General features: G+C 41.0%; 1 protein-coding gene across 1 annotated transcript in view; it reads right to left on the minus strand.

Annotated features, from left to right (window-relative positions):
* Nucleotides 1-24,015, minus strand: part of GAP43 (growth associated protein 43) — a 101,405-nt gene that overhangs the window by 27,169 nt on the left and 50,221 nt on the right. Inside the window, exon 2 of the mRNA XM_046002776.1 lies at nt 19,972-20,581. Coding sequence (XP_045858732.1) covers nt 19,972-20,581 — 610 coding nt within the window. The remainder of the gene's footprint in view (nt 1-19,971; nt 20,582-24,015) is intronic.

A 24,015-nucleotide genomic window follows, 5' to 3' on the forward strand; every position in this document is an offset into this window, starting at 1 on the left:
TAAATTATTTAAGTTCTCTTACTTCTGTATAAGGGACAATGATGCCGCTCAATCGAGGGTCACAGCAGACAGCCTGGAACAAGAGAAGTAAGTGTTCTCTGTATTGTTACTGACAGTACTTTTATTATTGCTGCTGCAGTTGTTCTAGGGTGAGGACCTAATAAGCGAGCACCAGACCAAAGACTGAGCAATTCAGAGCTATAAAATATGCATTAGATGCAAATATGCATTGGCTTCACATGTTAATTAAGGCTTGAGTTAATATTAGAAATACAGAGTCGCCATTGTCTTTGTGAGGAAGCCTCAATTAATTATAGGAGCTCAATAAACATACGGGGTATGTGATATATTCCTATGGATTTACTCCAGATGGATGGCTTTCAGGGTGGGGCTGGAAAAAACAGTCTCTACTCAGATTCCTGGGCTGCCTGCAAGGACAGCCACAGTCACTCAAGGCGTCAGGGATGCTCACACAGCCTCCTGAATGACTGCATTCCCCTAAGTGACAGGGGGACAAATGGCTGCTGTCTCACCACACATCTCCCCTTCCCATCTCCTCCACCCTCCCCGCCAGCCCACTAGACACGTGCCAGCAATGAGCTGCCTGCCTCGCTGGGATCCTCAGCTCCATTAATAAGCCCTGCAAGGCTGATAATTGGGGATTTGTGGAGCCTGCAGTCTTTCAATAAGCCAGGTTGTTATGGAAACCAGAGGCAGACCTCCATGTCCATGCTATTGATCCTAAAAAACATAAAATAAAATAAAAGTGGAGTGTTGGAAATGATCATTTCATCCACTCTCCCCATCGTTTTATTTCAGAAGTTCGCCTCCAACGTGCACACAGGAGAATTCACAACTCTTCTCTCTTGTGCTTTCCTGCTCTGCACTCCCCCACCCCTATCTTAATTATAACTGGACCTGTTTTCACCTCTAGGAAAAAATCAGCTGAGCAGGGTACTACAGGAACACCAGAGTAGACACTCTAAATTTAATTTAACACCATGGCATTAATTCTGATTATTTGAGCCAAGAAATCAGTGATGAATATCAATGTGCTTTACCCACTGGTAAAAAAACAATAATTGAACAGGCCAAAACAAACAAAAAAAATCATGGCCTCAGAGTTTCTCACTGGCCTCTCAAGAGTTATTGTTCTGTAGCAAGATGGCCACCACCCACAATGAGTCATGGTATTGTGTTCAATGAAAGGAGAGTCCAGCTCTCTAACTGCCAAGTAGAAGGGGAACAGTTTTCTTGCACTACTTTTAAAAATTAACTGACAACCTCCTTACAACAAAAATCCGATTACTGCTTTCGGTTCATGAATTCAGGCATGATGCCAGAGCATACCTGCCCGGGATAGCTGTGAAGAGCACTAAATGGATCCAGCCTGGAGGCTGCTGTGGGCTTAGGATCCTGGACGCAGCCCCCACACTGCAGAGACCCAGACACCATTGTTTCCTGATGAACTTCCCATCTCTGCCCAGCAGAGGGCGCCAGCGTAATTCCGTTCCCAGACGGGGAGCTTGGGTGGAATGCTAAAATCAGGAATTACTCTCCAGGAAGAAATGACTCCAGGCGAGCCACAGAACAGATGCAATCAGTAGGGTTGGTACAACTTACTGTGACTGGGTCCTACTTTTAAGCCGTCCTGAAACTAATTTTTATTTTTCAGTCCTTCGGAAATGATTAAACAGTCCAAGTCCTATTCATTTAAACTGCTTTAAGGGGTAAACTAAAATTACTATTGGGCTTTGCAGTGAATTAGTAAGTGTAGATTGTGCTTTGTATAGCTCTTGTAGAAATATCAGAGTCCTTCGTGGAGAAAAATAACATAATAAGGCACCCTGTATTCATTGGCACCATCAAGTCCTTTGGCCACTTTAAGGCTTTTTAATAAGCAGGCCCAGCAAATCCACCGTCCCCACGTGGACACAAACTACTAGGGAAAGTATCCTTACCAGTACTCTGTAGTGCTGTTTACTTCTTTCCTTTGGACGCTACTGTCCATCCTGACCTCTGAATTCCTTCTCTGCAATTACAGACAGCAGCTTACAAGTAGATACATTGTTTTTTTTACAGGTCCTATGTTTCTTTTTTCATTCACTTTTTTTTTTTAAGATTTTTATTTATTTATTTGACAGATAGAGATCACAAGTAGGCAGAGAGGAAGGCAGAGAGAGAGAGAGAGAGAGGAGGAAGCAGGCTCCCCGCTGAGCAGAGAGCCTAATGCGGGGCTCCATCCCAGGACCCTGGGACCACGACCAGAGACGAAGGCAGAGGCTTTAACCCACTGAGACACCCAGGTGCCCCAGTTTCTTTTTTCTTTAAAGGCTCCCCCCCTTTTTTTCCCTCTCAACCGGACTGCAATTTGCTAACAGCAGATACTCAGTTTTATACATCTATATCCCCCATTGCCTAGTGCAGTATGGAAATGATACATACTAAAAATAAAAATCAGTTGAATGATGGGAAAACTCAGTTGTTGGGCCATCTGGGTTTCCTGTCTCTACTCTCATACTCATTGTGTGACCATGGGCAGACCGTGCAACCTGAACCCCTGAGCATGTTTCATCTTTCATTAAAACATACATCTCGGAAAGATTGTTTTGAGTACAATGGATCTTAATCTTTTTGTGTCATGGTCCCAGCTGAATGTCTGATGAAAGACAAGGACATACGAATGTCATCCATATACACACACAATATAACATGTTGCAAATGATATCAGGGGATTAAAGGACCCTCTCAAAGCCTCCCCCCGCCCTCCCCACCATTTCATAGGTCTAGGCAATATTTAAGTTTCCTTGTAGGTCTAAGAATGCAAGACTGAAATCCAAGATGTTACAATTTATAAGCTGTTATCTACCTAGAAAGAGTGTATTAGCAATTTCCCTTAAGGGACCCCAACAGTTTCTGTTGAATCCCTAGATCACAGTTTCTGAGGGACCAATTACATGGAGCCTAAATTAATCCTAACATCACTACCTGTGGCCTTGGCTGACTTCCAGGCTCAATCATTGTTAATAATGTAAGGACTCAGTAATCTTGCTGAGCTACATGGTAGGCCAAATAGAATAGTCTCTGACTCCCAAAAGAGACTGCAAATCATTATGCACCTCTCTTGCTGGCCATAAAACATGTCCTATTGGCCCATTAATTTCCTTTATAAAATCAGAAGTGTAATGCCACAGGGAAAAAAGTTTCCTGATAGCTTTAGCAGAAAGCAACCAGAAGCAATGGTGACTTTCTATTAGGCACTTACCATGTGTTCAATAAAATACCATAGTGGGCACTTCACATGTGATCTATGTAATGCTGAAAACCACCAAGTTCAGCAACAAGGATATTATATTATTTCAGAGACGACAAAACTGATGTTGACCTAGTGGCATAAAGCTGGTTAGAGACCAGGCCTTTCTTTCAAACACAGATGGGTCTAATTCTAACACCTGTGATCTTCCCCTTACACCGCAAATCTCTAAGGAAGAGAGTTGGCTAAATCCAGGGCTGTTGCAATTCTCTGCCTACTGTTGCAGTAGTAAGCATACTTTTTTCTTTTGTAGTACTTCTATACTCTTTGAGATACTTTATTTTGGGTTAAAAAAAAAAGATTCTCTTTATTTACTGGATGAAAGAATCTTTTCCACTGTTCTACCTATGGACAGATGACAGACAATCCTTGTTTCTATCACCTCCAATTTGAAGATCTGCCCAGGGGATCGCCATATGGGAAGAGGGGAGCATTGAGAACCATTTATTTCCAATTATCAGAAGAGAGGGAAGGCAAAATGATGTTCACTGAGGAGTTATACTATGCCAGTTTCTCTAAATGTGTTACATTACTAAATCCTCGCAACAACTGTTTGAACATCATGTTATTACCTCCATTTTAGGAATGAAGAGACTGGGGGTTAAAAGAATCATGACAGCCACACAGTAAGAAACCTGGGGATGAACCCAGGACCCAGTACTGTCTGCCTATGGCATGTATTACATTAAAAAAATATGTCTGAAATATGCCTTGGAATCTATAATGGGTTTGTATGGGAAGAGCCATCCATTGAAACTTGTGGGGTAATGAAGCTCAATTCCTTTTTCCTTCTGCTGCCTGGAAGCAAGCAGAGGCAGTGTTTCTTGGTGGCAGAGGCTGCACTAGGTTTTGGGGGTTGGGCGGGGACTGATGCTGTAGAGGACTCTAACAACAGTGAGCCCAGGCTGGGGGCTGGGGAATCAGGTTCCTCCTTGGGGACCAGCCCCATCTGCCACTTAGATCTGCTCAGAGACAGAAAATCCATTTGCTAGGGAGCTCTTCAGGCCTGCTCTTTGTGAAGTCAAGAACAGAGAGTGCTAGAGATGGAAGATACTTTCAAAACCATATCGTTTTATCCGAGGGGAAGGTAAATGTGTCCTACCCATTCCAGAGCGCACGTTCGATCTAAAGCTGCAGGGCCCCCATCTCCTGGTGCCTAGCTCTGTGCCTCTCCTCTGCTGGTCCCTGTCCCTCCCAGTCCTGCCCCACCCATGCTTCATGCTTTCCTCTCTTCCTTTTTTCTACCTATTCTTCTTTCTCTATTTCCTTTCTTATTTCTTTTGGTCCCCTGATACTTTCATTTCCGGTCCTCATCTACTTTTCGACTCCTTTTTTCCTCTCCTAGTTTCCAGCCTCTGTTGTTCTTCCCTTCCACTTCCTCTCTCCTCTTTGTTCACTGAAGGGTCCCCACCCATACCCTACCTGGTTTTTCTGGGACCCCAACTTCTTCTCACACTTCGACCAATTTCCCTTCTGAGCCAAACCTCCAGTTGCAAAGTGTCTGGGTGCCTGGTTGATATTCAGAAAGTCATCAAAAGGAGGTGCCTGACTTATAAAGCTAAACAAGTTGGGCTGTAAACAATACAATTGGATTCTTGGCTAAAAAACTCGTAACTTTTATTGTGGGTCTTCGAATTTGAAAACTGAAATAATTCTGTCCTTTCCTCAAGCTGCTTATGAAGTGCAAAGTCACTGACATGGGAACACGCAGAGTGCATTCTAGAGACATTACAAACATAGCGCGGATAAGGAAGAGTGAAGAGGGGCAGAGAGGAAAAACATTAGATCAGAGAGGTAAGCAAAAGTCATATCACACAGGGCCTTATAGGCCATGGTAATCCTTTAGACTTCATTCTAAAGGTAAGTCCTAGGTAGGTATACATTTGTAGCTTTGTATGAGCGGTCTTCAGAATAACCCATTATACGGGGATCCCTGGGTGGCTCGGCCGGTAAGCATCAGGCTCTTGGTTTCAGCTCAGGTCATGCATGATCTTATGGGTCATGGGATGGAGCCTCACATCTGCTCTACACTCAGTGTGGAGTGAGATTCTCTCCTTCTCCCTCTGCCCCTCTCCCTTAAAATAAATAAGTAAATCTTAAAAAAAAAAAAGTTTAATTAGAAATTATAAGAAGAAATCAAAGCCCCTCAAACCCTAAGCCTAGATTATCATGGCATGATTGAATCTACTCCTTTCACCCAGCTGGGCTGTTTCACACTGTGATTGTCATCATTCAAGTGACATTTAGGATGTTAATCTCTGGAGTAAAATAAGAACTGACCCCATCGCCCATGGGTATTTCCCTTTTAGGCATACTTTTAGACAGAGGTATAAACAGTTATTATCCACCATGGCTGAGGAGTGGAAGGAAGAAAGTGGCAGATTATTTTGGAATTTTCGAGACGATTGATTTTGGGCTTCGCTCTCTAGAAATTTTTTTTTTTTTTTTTGGTAGATATTTTAAAACGGCATGGGTGGAATTCCTTAAGCGGTATCCCATCACAGAGGATGTTTTGTTTGTATAATTATGCTGAAAATTGGAGTAGAACTAAAAAATATTATTGCATTATTAATCTGTTTCTTTTTCTCAAAGACCAAGAAGCTACAGATGCAGTGTTTTATTTAGCCTTGGTTAGTAACCCCGGGTGAGTCCCCTAACTTCCATTTGTTTACAATTTGTAATATGAGCAAATGCTTATGGATTTCAACCATTCGAACAACTCCTATTTGAATTTGAACAACTAGAATTTGAACAATTCCTATAATATATCTGGGAAGAGCATCTGTTGAGAAAATAAACAATTCAGGCTACACATAGAGTGGACACCTGAATGAAAAGATGAATTCTGAATTATGTTCAGTGGCGTCTGAATCATGCCAATATTCAAGGACTTTTGAAATTGGCTTTAAGTGTAGAACAATAATTTTCAGTTATTATTAGTTAGAATGTCAAATTTTTACCAAGAGCCAGAAACTTAAACTTGTTAGTGGAGGAAAAGGGGATTATGGGATACTGGAAGATCCAGATCCTTGCTCACCTGATTCAGCAAGACAACCCAGTGTCCAGAAATCAGTTCTGAGGGGCTACCCCATGGGATTTCAGGGCTCTAAGGAACACAGTCAAAATTCACTGATTTGGGGCGCCTGGGTGGCTCAGTGGGTTAAAGCCTCTGCCTTCGGCTCAGGTCATGATCCCAGGGTCCTGGGATCGAGCCCCACATCGGGCTCTCTGCTTGGCGGGTAGCCTGCTTCCTCCTCTCTCTCTCTCTGCCTGCATCTCTGTCTACTTGTGATCTCTATCTGTCAAATAAATAAATAAAATCTTTAAAAAAAAAATTCACTGATTTAAGGTTTCAAAACAAGTTTTTAGAAAATAAATTTTCCTTGGATTTCTGATTTATGAAATAAATTTTGCATCACTTCATACTGTTTAGAAATTAAAAAAATAATAGAGCATTGTTTCATGTACTCAACACCATGCTGAGAGGCTGCTCAGACCAATACTATCTGTGTCTAAACAGTTGGACTATAATAAGGGGGGTGTTATGTTGACCTTCTAAATAATACACACAATCTACTACTAAATCAACACGGCTCCAGGGATCCATACTCATCGTGAAGACCAGCTGTAGGAGTGAGAGAGATAGGTCTGCACCTGACATTGGCCATTTTACTGGCCATGTGTAAAAAGACAGTAAGAGAGAGATTTCTTAATGTATTTCCCATTTACAGGGGAAGGATGGAAACAGAGTAAAAGGAGCCCTGGGCCTCACTTCCCCCTGATAAGCTAGGTTTGGGGGTTTCGTGCACATACATTTGAAACTCATTTGAACAAACGGTACCCTGGCTAAAAATTTTTTAAAACTTCTGTCCTCAATAATTCCTCACTAGTCTGATCCTACCTTCTGTGCCTTCATGGTGTCACAAAGCTCTGCATAGGAATAAAAGCATCATGCGCCCTAAAAATTAGTATGAGGAAAGGAAGGAGGCAGCGTTTCCTCTACATTGAAGGTCAGAAAATCCAGCAAGGTCATGATTCAATCTGAACCCTGGATTCACCTCTGGAAAGATAAAGTCTTTCAACTAATTAAAAAGATGCCGCTGAGATCACACTTTTGAGAGCAATAAATAATCAATTCCTTCTGGAGCAACTATTTTCCTAGTTGTATAGCAGGTACGATTCTGAACTTGACCCTTTTCCTTAACCTTTGGTAAGTGTACAGTGCATGACAGAAATCAACGCAACTGTTAAAACTAGTTCTCAAGGTGTATGTTACACACACACACACACACGTTTGTGAGTGTTATAGATAGTTATTTATGTGCTTCTATACCAACACACCAGGAGCTGATGACTACTGTTCCAGTATTTTAGTCACGAAAAGTAAAGTGTATTAACTTCTAGAATATATTCATTTGGGATATGATGAAGCTGGCTCACACTGGCTACTGAAAGTAAGTTGTTAGCATCACTTCCCATCTGTGTGTTCAGTGACAACACATTGGTAGCCTGAAATCAGCTACGATGGGAGTATTTATACCACTGAAATTGGCAAATACTACAAATCAGGGCTTTTTCAATTTGGGTTTTTGTTTTGTCTTGTTTGGAGAGCCAGTTTGCGAGTACATCACTGCAGATATCTGATAAAGCCATCAATCATGAACGATTTATGGTTTGTTTGCTTGTTTGTTTGTTACACTGTAACCATATCCATGTGCAATCATCAGGAAACTCAGGGCAAATGGCCAGACGGTGACTACAATGAAGATAGGGAGAGAGTTGGAAAGAGAAACATTATTCTATAATTCTGAAATTTATTTATTAATTATTTATTAATTATTCAGAATAAAACATTATTCTATAATTCTGAAAATGTGATAAATGCTCCTTCTAACTCATCTTTCAAACTAATCCTGTGGTGGAGACTTCTGGTGTGAGGCAGCCGGAGTTCCCAGATTAATAGGAACATGAAAAACTATTCATTTATTGCGTGATACTCTTGCAAAAGCCTGCTTTATCAAATGTTAGGAAAGTAGAGAAGGGTTTCAGCTCATAGAAGTTCAAGAACAATATGCAATTTAACAACTGCACCCACCTTGTATCCAGACCACACTCAATGCAGCACAAAAACAGTGTTACATCTTAAAGATCTACCTTTCTGCTGGACTGAGAAACATCCATGAATAGCTAATCAGGGAGTGGCAAGATTTTGCTTCATTTTTACCCCCTGCTTTTCCTTAAAAACTGGTAAGGAAGAGGAAACTGATCTGTGTTTTTCAAGGGAAGACAGGTTCTTTCCACCTAGCATAGTTAAACTTTCCAGGTTAAAGGGGGAAGGAAGGAAACAAACATCTTCCCCCTGATGCTTTTCTTTCTAGAATGATCTGATTACACTGGTGGGAAAATGCAAATGCATGGCTGAACTCTGGGTTTGCTCAGCCCTTTTGACTGGACTAGAGACAGTTTCACAGAGTAGTGCCCTGTCTTTCTTTTTTTACTGAATCCAGGAGAGTGGCTTCAAGTTAAAGTTTATGTGTGGGAAGAAATCTATTCAACCTTCCACTCCAATGTTCCTTATGGTCTGTAGCCTGAACGGCTCACAAGCCGTACACAAATTATGTTTATACCGCTGTGGGAAAGGAGACTAGGCAACAGGAGTTGGAAAGCCTGTTTTCTGGTCTCTGTCCCAACACTGTGGGCTTGGGAACATATTAACAATTCATCCTATAGTGGGGCACAGCAGGTTCACGAGACTCTTAACACCCTGTGAAGATTACTTAAACATGTCAGATGAGGAGAAGGAGCCAAGGAACCTGGCAGATCATTCCTTCTCCGGGTGTACCTGTCACACACTGGCACGAGCCTCACACAGGTCACTCATGGGGCTGGAACGAAATTAATCACCTGCTTTCAGAAGGAAGCAGCTTCGGTTTCCTCTAGTTTTCAATATGTTTCTGAACATGAGGCAAAATGCTCACTCTGGTCTCCGAATGGCTTGAAATCTAGCTACCTCAGGGATGACGTATGCCTCTGAGTAACAGCAAAATTTCCAGCAAGCTCTATATTCAGCCTCCAAAACAGCAGAAAGGTTGACAGCAGCACAGCTTCCTGGTGAAGCACTTAGAATCTACCTAGAGGTTGGCATGTGTCATAAACGGGAATTGTCGAGCTGTTTTAGAAATCGTGGTGATCCTGAGAGCCTCTGTCTGACATTTTGGTTCCACGAAAGGGTAAGCTCACTTCCAGAGAATGCAAGGAATTTGCCTGCCCCAAGCATTCAGGTTAGAGTCCAGTCTCTTAGGTCAGTTTAGGACTTTTTCTATTATAATACCATTTTTCACTCATGCTTAATTCATTCATCAAATACTTACCGGCTGCCTATTTCCCATTGTTACAGGTGCCAGGGACTTGACAATAAACAGAACATACCACGGAACTCTTTTTTCCACTATGGATTCATCTTCAATAGCTGCTGAATTAGGACTCGAGTTATTTGTATTTTTGTGTTAGTTCAAATGAAAGGTAGTTTCTCAAGTTTTGGGTTTTTTTTTTTAGTAGATACATCTTGTCCTTCAAGATTCAGCAGAGGTGACATCTGCACCAGGAAGTCTGCCTGGACTCTTTTCCCCTAGTTAGCCTACACAGAAGTCTCATTTTCACACACTATAAATTTCATCATAGATAGCCTCCGTCCTGACTCCTGGCACCTCCAACTCATTGTACACTCACAGACACATTCCAGGGACACACCCACCAGCAGAAGCAGGGCAGGGGTGCTCTCCACACAGATCCTCTGAGAGACTCACAGGCATTTCCATAGCCATCTGCCCCCTCCCCCTACTCTTGGCTTCTTGATGGCCTTAAGAGTGGAAAACATGTAGTTCATGGTTCTTCTGGATTTTCTCTGACAGCCTGAACAGGGCAGTGCTTTCCCTATATGTCAGATCTGTGTACGTGTGTGTGTGTGTATACATATGTGCTAGTGAGTTGGCAGAAGAGGAGGCTACAAGCATAGATACATGCCTGTACATAGATATGCTTAAAAATGTCTAAATTACATTTTTCACCTCTTCATATCCCAAAGAGAAGATTCTTGCAAAGCTATATAAATGTTCATCTCTACTCTACCTGAGAAATACACACATTCACCATGCATCAGCAAGAAGGGACTATTTAAGGGGAATGGCTTCTCGTTTCTATTGCAGAATCCAGAAGTTTCTACTAACTAATACTGGAAAAAAGGTAAAAAAAAAAAAAAAAAAAGAAGAAGAAGAAGAAGAAGAAGAAGAAGAAAAAGAAAAAACTAGCCTCAGGACTTACTTGACTATATATATATGCCTCCAGGAAAGAACATGATTTATAAGAAAAAGCAACTAGCCTTCCCAGGGTACTTTTTTCCCCTTGAAGATACCTTAAAGATGGCATTCTATTCCAAACGGAATAGTATGAGATGATCAAACTGAAATCTTTTATCTTTTACGTTCCCTTATTTTGTGATTTTGAGGATTGAAAATATGCGTTAAGAATTACTAAGTACTCACAACTAGCCTGTTCTTCACCTGCACCAGCTCTTCTTGAAATGCTTGAGAGCCCAAATCAAGCCACTTAGGTCTGTTAGCTAATTTCACTCATGGTCTAAGATTCAATTTCTGCGGTTGTAGAATGAATAAAAGAATTAAAGGAACACTGTATTGGGCCTGTCCATATAATTCTTATGCTTTAGTGACACTCTCCTGACAAAATTTTTTAAAATGCTTATCAACCACAATTGTCAGTCAGATATGCAGCCATTGCTCTACACAGGAATCCAAGGCTCCATGCACTCTTGGAGCTGCTTTAATTATTTTAACAAATAAGATGGGTATAAAAATAAAAAGTGAATTAAGTCTAAGATGACACTGAAACTATTAACAGCAAATTATGGCCACTGTAGTATAGGTTTCCATCTCAGAGACAAGGTCAGGAGAGATAGAAACGAGAATCTAACCATGTTAGAAAACATCATTGTCAACTCCTCACTTTCAGTCTCAAGTATAAGGTGGGTTAGAAAATTTCATTGAGTTGGGTGATTTTATTTATTTATTCATTTATTTTTGCAGTCTCCTGGGCTTCCAGTGTAACCATAAACTTTCTTAAAGCTGACTCTTCCTGGATTCTTTGCCCCTCTATTTAGACTTATTATCTGTCCTGTACCCTAAACCCACTTTCTAATAGTTTAGAAAATAAGGGACTGCAGGAAAGCAAGGATGGTTGAATAAGAGGCCATGTGGCCACACTTGAAAGATACTTCTTCAGTCTATGCCTGCATACCTGCCTTTTGGAACTAGAAGGCAGAGAGGACCTAGTTGAACACACTTAATTTGCACGTGTGGACCTACACCCAGAGGTGCAAGGGCTGGCCTGGAATCACAGCAGAACCTGAATGAGGACCCAACTCTCTTGACTGTAGGTAGCGTTCAGTCTATTTATGCTGAAAATACAGAGCCCTTGCACCAAATACTGCCTGTAAGATATTGGATCTATTAAAAACATGGATTCTATTCATCATCTTCACGAAAACAATTTATGGGCAATTCTTTTAAATAAGCCCAGAAATAAATTATTTGCTTAGAGAGCCAAGCTTTATTACTGTGAGATCAATAACTGGCAAAAGCTGTTTTGAAAAGGTGGACATTCAGATTTTCTTGCTTATAGGAATTGGTCTGAGGTTCAGCACCTGATTCAGTCATTGCCTTATGACACAAAGTTCATGCATGACTAAGAGGGATGGCAAAACAGACGCATCCTCTCACACCCCTCCCTCCTCTTTCTGCATGCTGTAAACCATATCATCTTGGGAGACCTTCAAGGGCTCAGGTTCTGTAGCTTGAAGCAGCACCATTGGTTTCCTTCTTCCCCTCCTTTTATGTCTGGTTATAGAAAGCTTTCCATTCTTTATTTAATGAAGCTATGACTGTGAGAAGAAAATAAGAGTAATGACCACTCAGTGCTTTCTAGTCCATTAAATTGAGTGTTCTGCTCTCTCTACATGCTTAGCCAAATGGACTGTGTAACCCTTGCTGCTCTCAGTTCTGTCTCCTCCTCCTCCTTTTAATCCTTCTGGGATCTTGTGTGCATGTGTATGTGTGTAGAGAAAATGAGAAAATATATTTTATGAATATATACTAGCATCTGAAAGTAATTTGTATTTTAAGAAATACTCTTTCATTTTCTATTCCAAATATAGCTCTACAGTTTAAAATTAGCAGAGCTACTTACATGTCTTTCTGATTATTAGCTTCCTTTATGAGGCAATAGTAATTATTTAATATGAGCTATGAAAGAATAGATGAAAGTTTTCAAAATGTGAGTTTCTGGACTCTAAAACATCTCTTCTTATCTTTTGTCAGCTTACACTTTTTAAATTTTTTAATTTATTTCTTATTTTTTTATAAACATATAATGTATTTTTATCCCCAGGGGTACAGGTCTGTGAATCGCCAGGTTTACACACTTCACAGCACTCACGATAGCACATACCCTCCCAATGTCCATAACCCCCTCCCCCTCTCCCAACCCCACCTCCCCCCAGCAACCCCCAGTTTGTTTTGTGAGATTAAGAGTCACTTATGGTTTGTCTGTCAGCTTACACTTTTTAAGTTGAAGAGAAGAGTGATTGCTCTCCAACCTGCTCTCTCTATTAAGTTCTTCACATTATTTTAGTCACAAATAGCAAGGTACTGGTGTCCTTTAGAAATGTACTTGCCAGGGCGCCTGGGTGTCTCAGTGGGTTAAGGCCTTTGCCTTCGGCTCAGGTCATGATCCCAGGGTCCTGCAATTGAGACCCTCCATCAGGCTCTCTGCTCAGCGGGGAGCCTGCTTCTCCCCCCACCACCCCCCTGCCTGCCTCACTGTCTACTTGTGATCTCTGTCAAATAAACAAATAAAATCTTTTAAAAAAATGTACTTGCCAAAAGGGAAGAAAAATATGTAAACAGAATTTTAAAAGATACTAATTTTGACAAGCCAAATTCAGGGTAGGGATAACCTAGAACACATGCAATTACTTTCATCTAACTGAGATCTGAAAATTTCACTTTCTAATGTTCAGCTCTCCCAGCATATTCACTGGAGTCAGTAGTACTTCTGCTAAGAACAACCAATTTCAACTGATTTTATAGCTCTCTTAGGCTTAATAAGACAGTAATACTTGATGATTTTCAAACTAGGAACCCCAAACTCAGAACTATTCTGAATAATTTTGGGGTGATGAAGCTATGAGGGAATTATGGCCAGGAGTATGGGTAATTACTAGTTACTCATCTGTAAAAGTGATCACTCGTGATTCCTGGACAAGAGCCTAGAGGATCCAATTATATAAATGAAAGGGATGTTCTTAGATTAAGACACAACGTTGGGGTTCTTAGATCTCCCCCTTGTCTTTGTTTGTTTGTTTGTTTTTTGGAATAGTACTTGTAGTGGTATCAGGGTTCAATGTAAGGCTCAGCACCTGGTTCAGCTACTTGCTATCTGTTGACAGTGATTAGATGCTGCAATCTCTCTGAACCTTGGACTCCTCTTCTGTCAAAGTACTTATACCACAGAGTGCTTTTGAGGACTAAATGGGGGTAACCCCCATATAGCAGTCAGCACAGGGTCAGACACTTGACAAATGCTCCTTAAGTGCTAGCTGTTATAAAAACCATGCATTTTAACTTGAAAAAAACCTTAAAAGCCCAGCCCCTCCTCTTAAAACTGGAACCTAGAGAGAAGCAATGACTTGCTTAAAATTCATAGCTGGTTAGCAGAAATATTGAGGTAGAACACTAGTCTCCTTATTCTAGTCCAGTGTTCTTTCCTCCACATCATCTTACTGGGCACACAGGACCCAGAACAGCCCAGGAAAGTTCTGGTTGGTGCTGTCCAACAATAATCAAAAAAATCTCACAACTGCTAAGAAAAAGAGAAAATGCAGGAATTGATAAAATTGCAACTTAAAAGAGATGTAAAGAACTGCAAGGCTAGGGCGCCTGGTTGGCTCAGTGGGTTAGGCCTCTGCCTTCCGCTCAGGTCATGATCTCTGGGTCCTGGGATCCAGCACTGGGCTCTCTGCTCAGCAGGGACCTTGCTTCCCCCTCTCTCTCTGCCTGCCTCTCTGCCTACTTGTGATCTCGCTCTCTGTCAAATAAATAAATAAAATATTTAAAAAAAAAAAAAAAAAAAGAACTGCAAGGCTAAAATTAAGGTGAGGATATAGAGTCCTATCAGTCTGACCCCTGGTTCAACACTGGCTGTCTTTGGGCAGAATATGCATTACTTTGCCCCATTCTCAGAATATAAAAGCAGAAAAGAAAATATTTTCAAGTGCCATTGGATTGTTGTCAAGAAAATGCAATAAAGATGATTACTTGGGCAATATAAAAATGCTCCATAAAAACTTAATAATCAGCAGTTTAAGCAGCATGCCACTGGATATCTGACAGGGCGCTCATGTTTTATAGACAACATTTATGGACTTGTACAACCCAAATTTTCACTCTTTATGAGTTGTGTATAGATTTGGGAAATGGTTGAAACCACATTTCAAATCAAAACTGCTTATGAGGCACCCTGCCATATAAGTGTAAATATCGTTGGGAAATCTCACACCTAACAGAGCTTGGTGGAAGAGGACCTGTCCTTTGGAGAGCTAAACATGTTATGGATGGCTACCCTGGGCTGTAGGAAAACTTAGTTTGGAGGAACAGAAAGAATTGCCCCAAATCCAGAAACATGGGCTGGACACTTAATTATGATTCCAGAAACTATAAGTTTTGCATCTATCCTTTTGGCTAACAATGTGGCAATAAAGACATATTATATGGAAACTTTTTTTTAGCATGCTTCAAATTGCATGAAGCACTGTCTCATTCACATTTCGTCCCGTGGTGCCTTGGCATACAGAAGTAGTCCTTACCTTCTTGAAGAATTTAATTTAGTTGAGATTATTGCTGTGATTGTTTTCAATGCCATTCCCTAAATTTCACCCCACATCCACTACTGGATCAAGACTCCTTAAGATCAGAGGCCATATCTTATTCATCTCTGTGATCTTAATGCTTAGCACAGTAGAAAGTTAATATAAATGGAAGGAAAAAAACAAAAGAGGAAGGAAGGGGGAGAGGGAAGGAGGTAGGAAGCAGAAAATGGAAAAGGAAAAGAGGTGTGACAATGACAAAACTCCCCTGTTTCAGCACAGGAAAAGATGCTCAACATCACTCGTCATCAGGGAAATACAAATCAACACCTTGATGAGATACCTTACACCTGTCAGAGTGGCTAAAATTAACACAGAAAGCAATAGATGTTGACAAGGATGCAGAGAAAGGGGAACCCTCTTACACTGTTACTGGGAATGCAAACTGGTGCCACCACTCTGAAAAACAGTAAAACAGTATGGACAGTCCTCGAAAAGTTAAAAATAGAACTACCCTGCCATCCAGGAATTGCACTACTAGGTATTTACCCAAAAGATACAAAAATACATATTTGAAGGAGTACATGCACCCTGAGGTTTATGGCAGCATTATCAACAACAGCCAAACTATGGAAAGAGGCCAGATGTCCATTGACTGAAGAATAGATTAAGAGGAGGTAGTATGTATATACAACAGAATATTACTCAGCCATCAAGAAGAATGAAATCTTGCCATTTGCAATGACATGGATGGAATTAGATGGTATTATGCTAAGCGAAATAAATCAGTCAGAGAAAGACAAATACCATATGATTTCCCTCATATGTGGAATTTAAGAAACAAAACAGATGACCATATGGGAAGGGAAAGAGAGAGAGAGAGAGAGAGAGAGAGAGAAATAAGCCATAAGAGACTTTTAACCATAGAGAACAAACTGAGGGTTGATGAAGGGAAGTAGGTGGGGGATGGGCTAAATGGGTGATGGGGGTTAAGGAGGGCACTTATTGTGATGAGCACTGGGTGTTATATGTAAGTAATGACTCACTAAATTCTACTCCTGAAACCAATATTATACTGTATGTTAAATAACTAGAATTTTTTAAAAATTTGAAGGAAAAAAAAAACTCTCATGTTTTGAAGGTCATTATTGGTGACTCCAGTTAGAAAGAAGTAATGGGACTATGGAAATAAAATGCAGCCAAGTTCAATATACAGAAAACCTAGGGTAATGCAGGGTTATACCTCCCACTAGTATCAGTCAAGTACCCTGTGGCAACCACCTCTTCAACCTCTCTGATTTCTAGCCACCTGACTGTATTACTTCAGTAGTATTCTATCACTGAATATGGCTACAGCAGAAATTTTGGAGTCCTCTACTGGGGTAAGTCAATATAACATCATGGAGAAGAGACACAGCAGAATTCCTTCACTGAGAGTCCAATGAGGAGAGTGACACTATCCAGCAAGAGACACCAAGGACAATATCACTGAAGTTGGTTTGGAAGTTTCTCCTCATGGCTAAAGGGGAGCACTGTCCTAGATATTCCTAAACACTCCTCCTCCTATATAGGAATTGTCATCAGAAATACACTGAAATCTTTTGGTCATAGGCATACCAAAAGATAGGCAGGCAGAGTGGCTAACCAGAGAGAGAGGGAGATATAGTTGGGGCTTTTAAAAAACAAAAGGAAAGAAAAATGAACCAGCTCCAAAGGTTCATGTAAACGACATCTACATGTAATGAAGCCATAAATAGTAAAGGAAGGAAAATAACATATTTATAATTTACAAAGCATTGCCATTTGTATTAAAGCGGTGATCAGATGTGATCCAAATTTTTTTTACCCTCCTGCTGACAGAAATTATTGTCCTGAATTCTCTCTAGGGACTTGTTTTGCCCCAAACCCTGTTTCACATTCTCTCCTTGTCTCTCTATACCCATTCAGGCACCCGCAGAATCCTACAGCAACCCAGGTTAGACATCCACTTCCAGACAGTGGAGCTCAATTGGAAATACTGTTATTTTAACTTGGATTAGAATGAGATCCAATGGTAGATAAAAGAAAATGTGGCACAGGGCTCCTGGGAATTTGGGCCTGCTATGCTGTGATAGATCTCCCTGTCACTTCTAGCTTCTGTGACTCCTGAGACTCACCACATCTGGGTAATTTGTGCTTGTCACATACAGCAGGCAAGGCTAATAGACACATCAGTCCAGAAAGAAGCTACAGGCAGCATTTCAGAATCTAACCAAGAAGACAATACCTACCCCAAACTCAGAAACAATGTAGAATAAATCGTCCTTCGTGATTACCTTCAAGCTGAACTTCACCTACACTTTCAATTACTTTTCGATGAACATATTAAAAATTAGACGAATTGAAAAAAAAATTAGACGAATTGAGACATTTTTCAGTTGGAATCTGTAAAACTTAGCACAGAGCATAATCTCTGTTTGCCTTCAAAAACTAAATGCTTTGTTTAATCAAATAAGTGAAGGAGTAAGCAAGGTTGCGGGAGGAATGAGAGTGAGTGAACAAATCATTATCTATAAATGAAATCTAGTCAATTTCATTCATTCATTCATCACTTGACATTTAATGAGCATGTACTACATAAAATATTTTATTAATTCATTTGGAATTACCATATTTTGCAAAATAACAAAACTGAATTTCCTTAAAAATATATTTTTGACTTCTCATTGATTCAAGTTCTCCTTCTTTCTATTAATCCAAATCGTGAGCACATACCTAAAATCACATCATGTCTTTGTTTATTCTCATAACTTTAGGAATTCCAATTAACAAATATGACTCCAACCATTCAAATATTTTGTTTTTAAAATCATGATTAATTTCTGAATTTATGAGAACGTAATTTCCAGCCATCATATCTGAGATTATAACCTTAAGCCTAAAGAGAAGCAGTTAACTGTCTTAATTACAGGGAACAAACTGATGGATACCAGAGAAGAGGTGGATGGAGGGATGTGTGAGATAAGTGATGGGGATTAAGGAGCACATTTGTTGTGTTGAGCACCAGGTGAGGTATGGAAGTATTGAAATCACTTATATCGTATACCTGAAACTAATATGACACCGAATGTTAACTAACTGGAATTAAAAAAAAAAAAACAAAAATTAAAAAACCAAATCAAAACAAGGACAATAAAGTAGTTAACAGGGTTGGTGTTGCTCAGAAAATTAAAACCAACACCCTATTCTTTATCACATGCCTTACCTTTTCTAGGGAAATACTCCCATCTTCTTAACCACAAGTTCCAGCCCCTGGGGCAGGTATGTAGTTAGAATAATAATTTAGAATGAGTCACTGGTAGAAAGAGGTGTGTGATTTGTTTGGAGCTAGAGAATGCTAATAACGATAACAATTAATATAGTCTGGCTTCTTACTCACAGAATTTTGAGGGTAAGATGAAAGAAGTAGACTTGAAATACACCTAAAATAATCACCTGTCAATTGTAATATCTAATTTAGTATCTGACATGCATATCACAGCAAATGTCCAATGATTACTTTTTCAATATAATGGTCAGATGCCAAACATTTCCCCATGTAGTAGGTCCTTTCTCAAGGGCAGGATGTGATCCAGTCCAAATATAGGTCCTTGGACAGGTCATGGGTTAAATTCACAAAGTTAAAAAGGAGTGAACCCAAACTTTCAAACAGGCACAGAAGCAACTTTATCTTTAAAGTCTTTGAGGCTGAAAGGTATTCATGGGTCAAATTGGGCTAGAGAACAGTTTTGTAGACTGTTGGCCTCCTTCACTACAGTGGATGATTAGGGTGAGGGATAGTTCTAGTCGCCAGAGGTGACGTTCTATTAAATCGACCTCACTCGGGGATGCTCTGTTCTAATTTGGCACAGGCTCTTTGGGCCATAATAGCGAAGCTTTCAAGTTAAAGCTCCAAACCGAAGAGAATCCAGTTCATTTTTGTAATCATAGTCAACCCTCAATTATTTATGCATTTGGTATAAAGTAGTATCTTCAGTAGTAAAATGATAATTTATGTTTGACTTCACAGCATGTTCTATATTTGGGGTTTTTCTTTTGTTTTTGGCAACATCAACAGACTTATTTTCCTAATTAGTTTGACCCTGATTCAATGTTACAATTAACATTCTCTGAGCGTACCCACACATACGCACACTACTCACCAATTGATGGTGGGGAGAATGCCCAGAAACATACTGAGGAATAGGCAAAGGTGGTCTGAGATTATGTTTTTGCTGCCAGCAATTCACAAATAGATCATCTGGATCAATAGGGAGTTGGCTGTACTTTTAACCAGGCACTTCCAAGAGCCAAATAATCATATTAGCTAATTCCCATCTATAAAAATATATGTAGCCTCTGTAATTACTTATTAAACTAAGTGCATCCAGCACACTGACTACTTTTATTTTCCTCCAACAGGACTACCTAGTTTTACTGTTTATGCTGATTCAGTTAACAAGATAATTGCCAGATCTCTCTAGTAGCCGCTATATGGATCTGCCGGAGCTCTCTCTCAGGCTCGGAAGCACTGGGGAATGTACGTGGCCAGAGTCGGCCCTCTGCCTTGTCACTCTGGGGAATTAAGTGCAACTTCCCTGGATTTCCCTGGATTTCCTAAAAAGCCTTCTGGACTTTTTCCCTCCCCGCCCCCCATGTCCCTGTGGCCCACCCGCCCATGGCGCGGACCCTGGTGGCGGCTCACCTATCTTCTCCTCGGCTTGGCTGCTCTCCACAGAATCCGTAGGAGGCTGGGCTGTTGCCTTGGCAGCAGCATCCTCTGCAGCAGGGGTGGCGGCAGCAGCAGCAGCAGTGACAGCAGCAGGCACATCGGCTTGTTTAGGCTCCTCCTTGGCTGGGGCGTCTTCGGCCTTGGAGGACGGCGAGTTGTCAGTGGAAGCTTTAGTGGCACTTTCTGTCTCAGCAGAGCCGGCCTTCTCCTCTGAGGGGGCAGGAGCCTGGGGGGCTGCCTGCTCTGTGGCAGCATCAGGGGCGCCCTCCCCCTTCTTCTCCTCCGAAGGAGTTTCGCCTGCCTTGCCGGATTCCTCAGGCTTGGGGCCCGAGGCAGGGGCCGCGTCAGTGGGAGTGGGACCTTCTCCCTCCTTCTTCTCCACGCCATCGGCCACGGGGGCTTCCTCCTTCTCATTCGCTTCCGCCTCAGCAGCTTGGGCATCCCCCTTCTTCTCTCCTTTGAGCTTTTTCCTTGTTATGTGTCCACGGAAGCTAGCCTGAATTTTGGTCGCAGCCTTATGGGCTTTATCTTCAGGTTTGATGCCATCTTGTTCGATCTTTTGGTCCTCATCGTTTTTTTCAACCTTTGTGGAGAAGGGGGAGGGGTTAAAACAAACAAACAAACAACAACAACAAAACAGAAGAAGAGGTGAAGTGATGTTCTGTTCCTTCAGATCACAGCACTCAACAAATACTCATTAAGTGATTTCTTTTGTGCAGGCTCCATATTTGAAGTTAAGGGATCAACAATACCCTGGATTCGAATCAAGTGTTTCCTCTCTCCTTGATGGGGAAATTGAGTAGAGCACACATTATCTTATGGGAAAAGTCCTTTTGGACTTTTCCAATGTCCTTTTGGACTTTCAGAATCACGGGCGTTATTTTGTACAGATTTCTTGCCCCAGCTCAATGTTTCTCCATTACCAAACTTAAACCAGCCTTTTATTTTGGGGATGTAACTTGATCACTCAAATTACATTCATCCTAGGATTTAATCAAAGAGCTCCAAAGGAGGGGCGCCTGGGTGGCTCAGTGGATTAAGCCATTGCCTTCTATCTCAGGGTCCTGGGATCGAGCCCCGCATCGGGCTCTCTGCTCCGCAGGGAGCCTACTTCCTCCTCTCTCTCTCTGCCTGCCTCTCTGCCTACTTGTGATCTCTCTCTCTGTCAAATAAATAAATAAAATCTTAAAAAAAAAAAAAGAGCTCCAAAGGATAGGGTGCCTGGGTGGCTCAGTGGGTTAAAGCCTCTGCCTTCGGCTCAGGTCATGATCTCGGGGTCCTGGGATCAAGCCCCACATTGGACTCTCTGCTCAGCAGCGAGCCTGCTTCCTTCTCTCTCTCTGCCTGCCTCTCTGCCTACTTGTGATTTCTGTTTGTCAAATAAAGAAATAAAATCTTAAAAAAAAAAAAAGAGTTCCAAAATATACTGTGTTTCAGAGTTCCTGAAAGAAAACTTATGAAAAACCACATGATGGTTTAGAAATTATCGTGGGAAAGTCTATTGGTTTCCCCAAGATTTCAAATCTGGTCAGGAAATCAGCAGATGGAGGCACAGAGTATGATAAATAAAGGTTTAGACAACAGATCCATCAGGGTTTAGTGCAAAATGCAAATGAGTTTCAGGACTTGGAGGGATTTGTTCAGAATGTGACCACTCAGTATGCTGGTCACAAAATGATGCCTAGTTTCACCTGTATGTGTTCTAACATCAGTAATCAACATAGAGACCTTCAAAATTTGAATGCATGACCATTATTTTTGAGTTAAAAAAACAACAGAATAGAAAACACCGTTTCCACATTTGAAAGAGTAGCATATATTCACTGAATCACAATTTCTTATTTCCAAAGCAATTTAAACCTAAAATTAGTTTTATATTACCATTAAGGGAGTCATCCTGATACTGAAGGCAAGAAACTAGAATACAGTTTTTTTTTAAACCATTTGGTTGTAACATTTATAGAATAATATGTGCTGTAAATAATTTTTTCCATAAGGAAATTAAATGAGAAGATAGGCAGAAAAGGTATAGTCATGGAAAGAAATGTATAAGGAAGTACAAAAAATTCTATATAACTACATTGCTCACCATGGTGCCCTAATGTGGTTACTTATAGTCTCCATTCACTTCTTTTAACTTTGGAACTTTTAACCTTTGTACACTTATGTGAGCACTGTTCTAGGCAATGGGGAAATACAGTGGTGAACAATGCAGCAAATTTTCTTCAAAAGACTAATAATAGAAGAGTGCTTATCATGTAGCAAGTCCTGTGTTTGGCCCCAGTCTTGGCTTTGGCCTGATCTTGGCCTTTCCAGTTTAGGAGGTAAGCCACAGCAGGCCAATACAAGGGTATATTTTCTATCTGTCATACCACCTCTGCCCCAGTGACCCAGATCCTGTGAATCATGATGTGGGTCTGTCTGACATCCTTTGCACAGGCATGTGGGCCCATTGCTATGTAGGTTCATCAACATGCTAGTGGACATACAAAGGTATTGAAAATTGGCCACATATGAGAGTAAAAGCAGGACTGACAATTTTCCAGGAAAATTTAAGACAAGTTTCTCTTCTTCCTCAGTTAATGGTGCATGTATCTGTACAAAGTATGAAGGAGGGCTTGAAAAGCATTTTGGAGAGGTCCATTCCTCTCCCTTCTCCCGCTGAGACACTGTTCAGTTCTCTGATGCACTACTACCTTCTCTCCATCCTGCTGCTTTTGATAACTCCTACTGGGAGGCACACAGCATAATCTGGGGCACGGGAGCAGCTGTCCCCGCCAGGAACTCTCAGCTCAGAGATGGAAGCATAACCCTGTTAAATTAACAGTTGTGAATAGAGCACAGAGCCAAGATGTTGTTAATTTATTTTACTCTATCTTGAGTTTTCTGAATGAGGCACAGTCTTATACGATAGGACATCTGCACTTGGGCATTAATGCCAAGTGCCTCTTTAATACAGATACTGCTCCTTGGAGAGTAGACAAACCAAATATTTCAGAGTGGGCAGGTGTGCATTAAAAAAGCTACAATTTTACAGTCCCCTTTTCTCTTTAAGAACACAAAGCAAAGGGGATGAAACTTTTAAAAAGCTGGAAACATAAAAAGAAGGAAGCTGAGACTCTGCATGCTATAATGAAAGAAACTTCACCTGGATAAAGCACGAGCTCCTCTTGATTCTTTCCCCCAACCGACCCACCTCTCCTCTCTCTCTCTCTTTCTCTTTTAATTTTTCAGATTATCTCCCACTTTAACTTTCCAAACAACCAGGGCTGGAGGTTTGTACATAGCATCTATGTTAAAATATCTATTTAGAAGGACTCAGACTAGGGTTAGGTGCCAAGGTCGGGGGATGACCTTCACTGGAACAATTCAAGAGCATAAGGAACACAAGAGAAGAAGGGGTAGATAGGAAGGGAGAGAATCAGGGAAGACCAAAGTTAAGGGAGAGGTGAAGGCAAATCTTGTAAGAGCTAGGCAACCAAATAGGCAGGTAGAACCAAAGAGGTGCTGAAGGTATTCCATGGGCTTGCAGCTCATTCTGGAGAAACTGTGGGCCACTTAACATCATTAGACATTTAGAGAAAATGGATTTTACAGATTGGTTGGAAAAAAAACTTAAAAATGTTTTGGATAGAGGGAAAGAGACAGAGATGGAAGGGGAGTGGAAGAGAGAAGAGGAGAGGGGAGGACAGAGGAGAGAAGAGGGGAGGGAGGAAAGGGAAGAGACAGAGATGGAAGGGGAGTGGAAGAGAGAAGAGGAGAGGAGAGGACAGAGGAGAGAAGAGGGGAGGGAGGAAAGGGAAGAAACCAGTCTAAGATAAGGTCAGACTTAAGTGATTGAATAAAAACATCCAAAGACAAAAATATTTTAAGTAAAAACTGGGTCTTAAGCTAGAAAGTACTAGATTGTGAGTGTCTTTCTTTTGTACTTGTAATTGATTCTATTAATATGACTTAAAATACAGGTAACACAGGTTATTTTCTGATAAAATTCCTTTCAGAGTATTAGAGGTAACT

This window comes from Meles meles, chromosome 4, assembly GCF_922984935.1.
Source record: "Meles meles chromosome 4, mMelMel3.1 paternal haplotype, whole genome shotgun sequence".
Classification (NCBI taxonomy): domain Eukaryota; kingdom Metazoa; phylum Chordata; class Mammalia; order Carnivora; family Mustelidae; genus Meles; species Meles meles.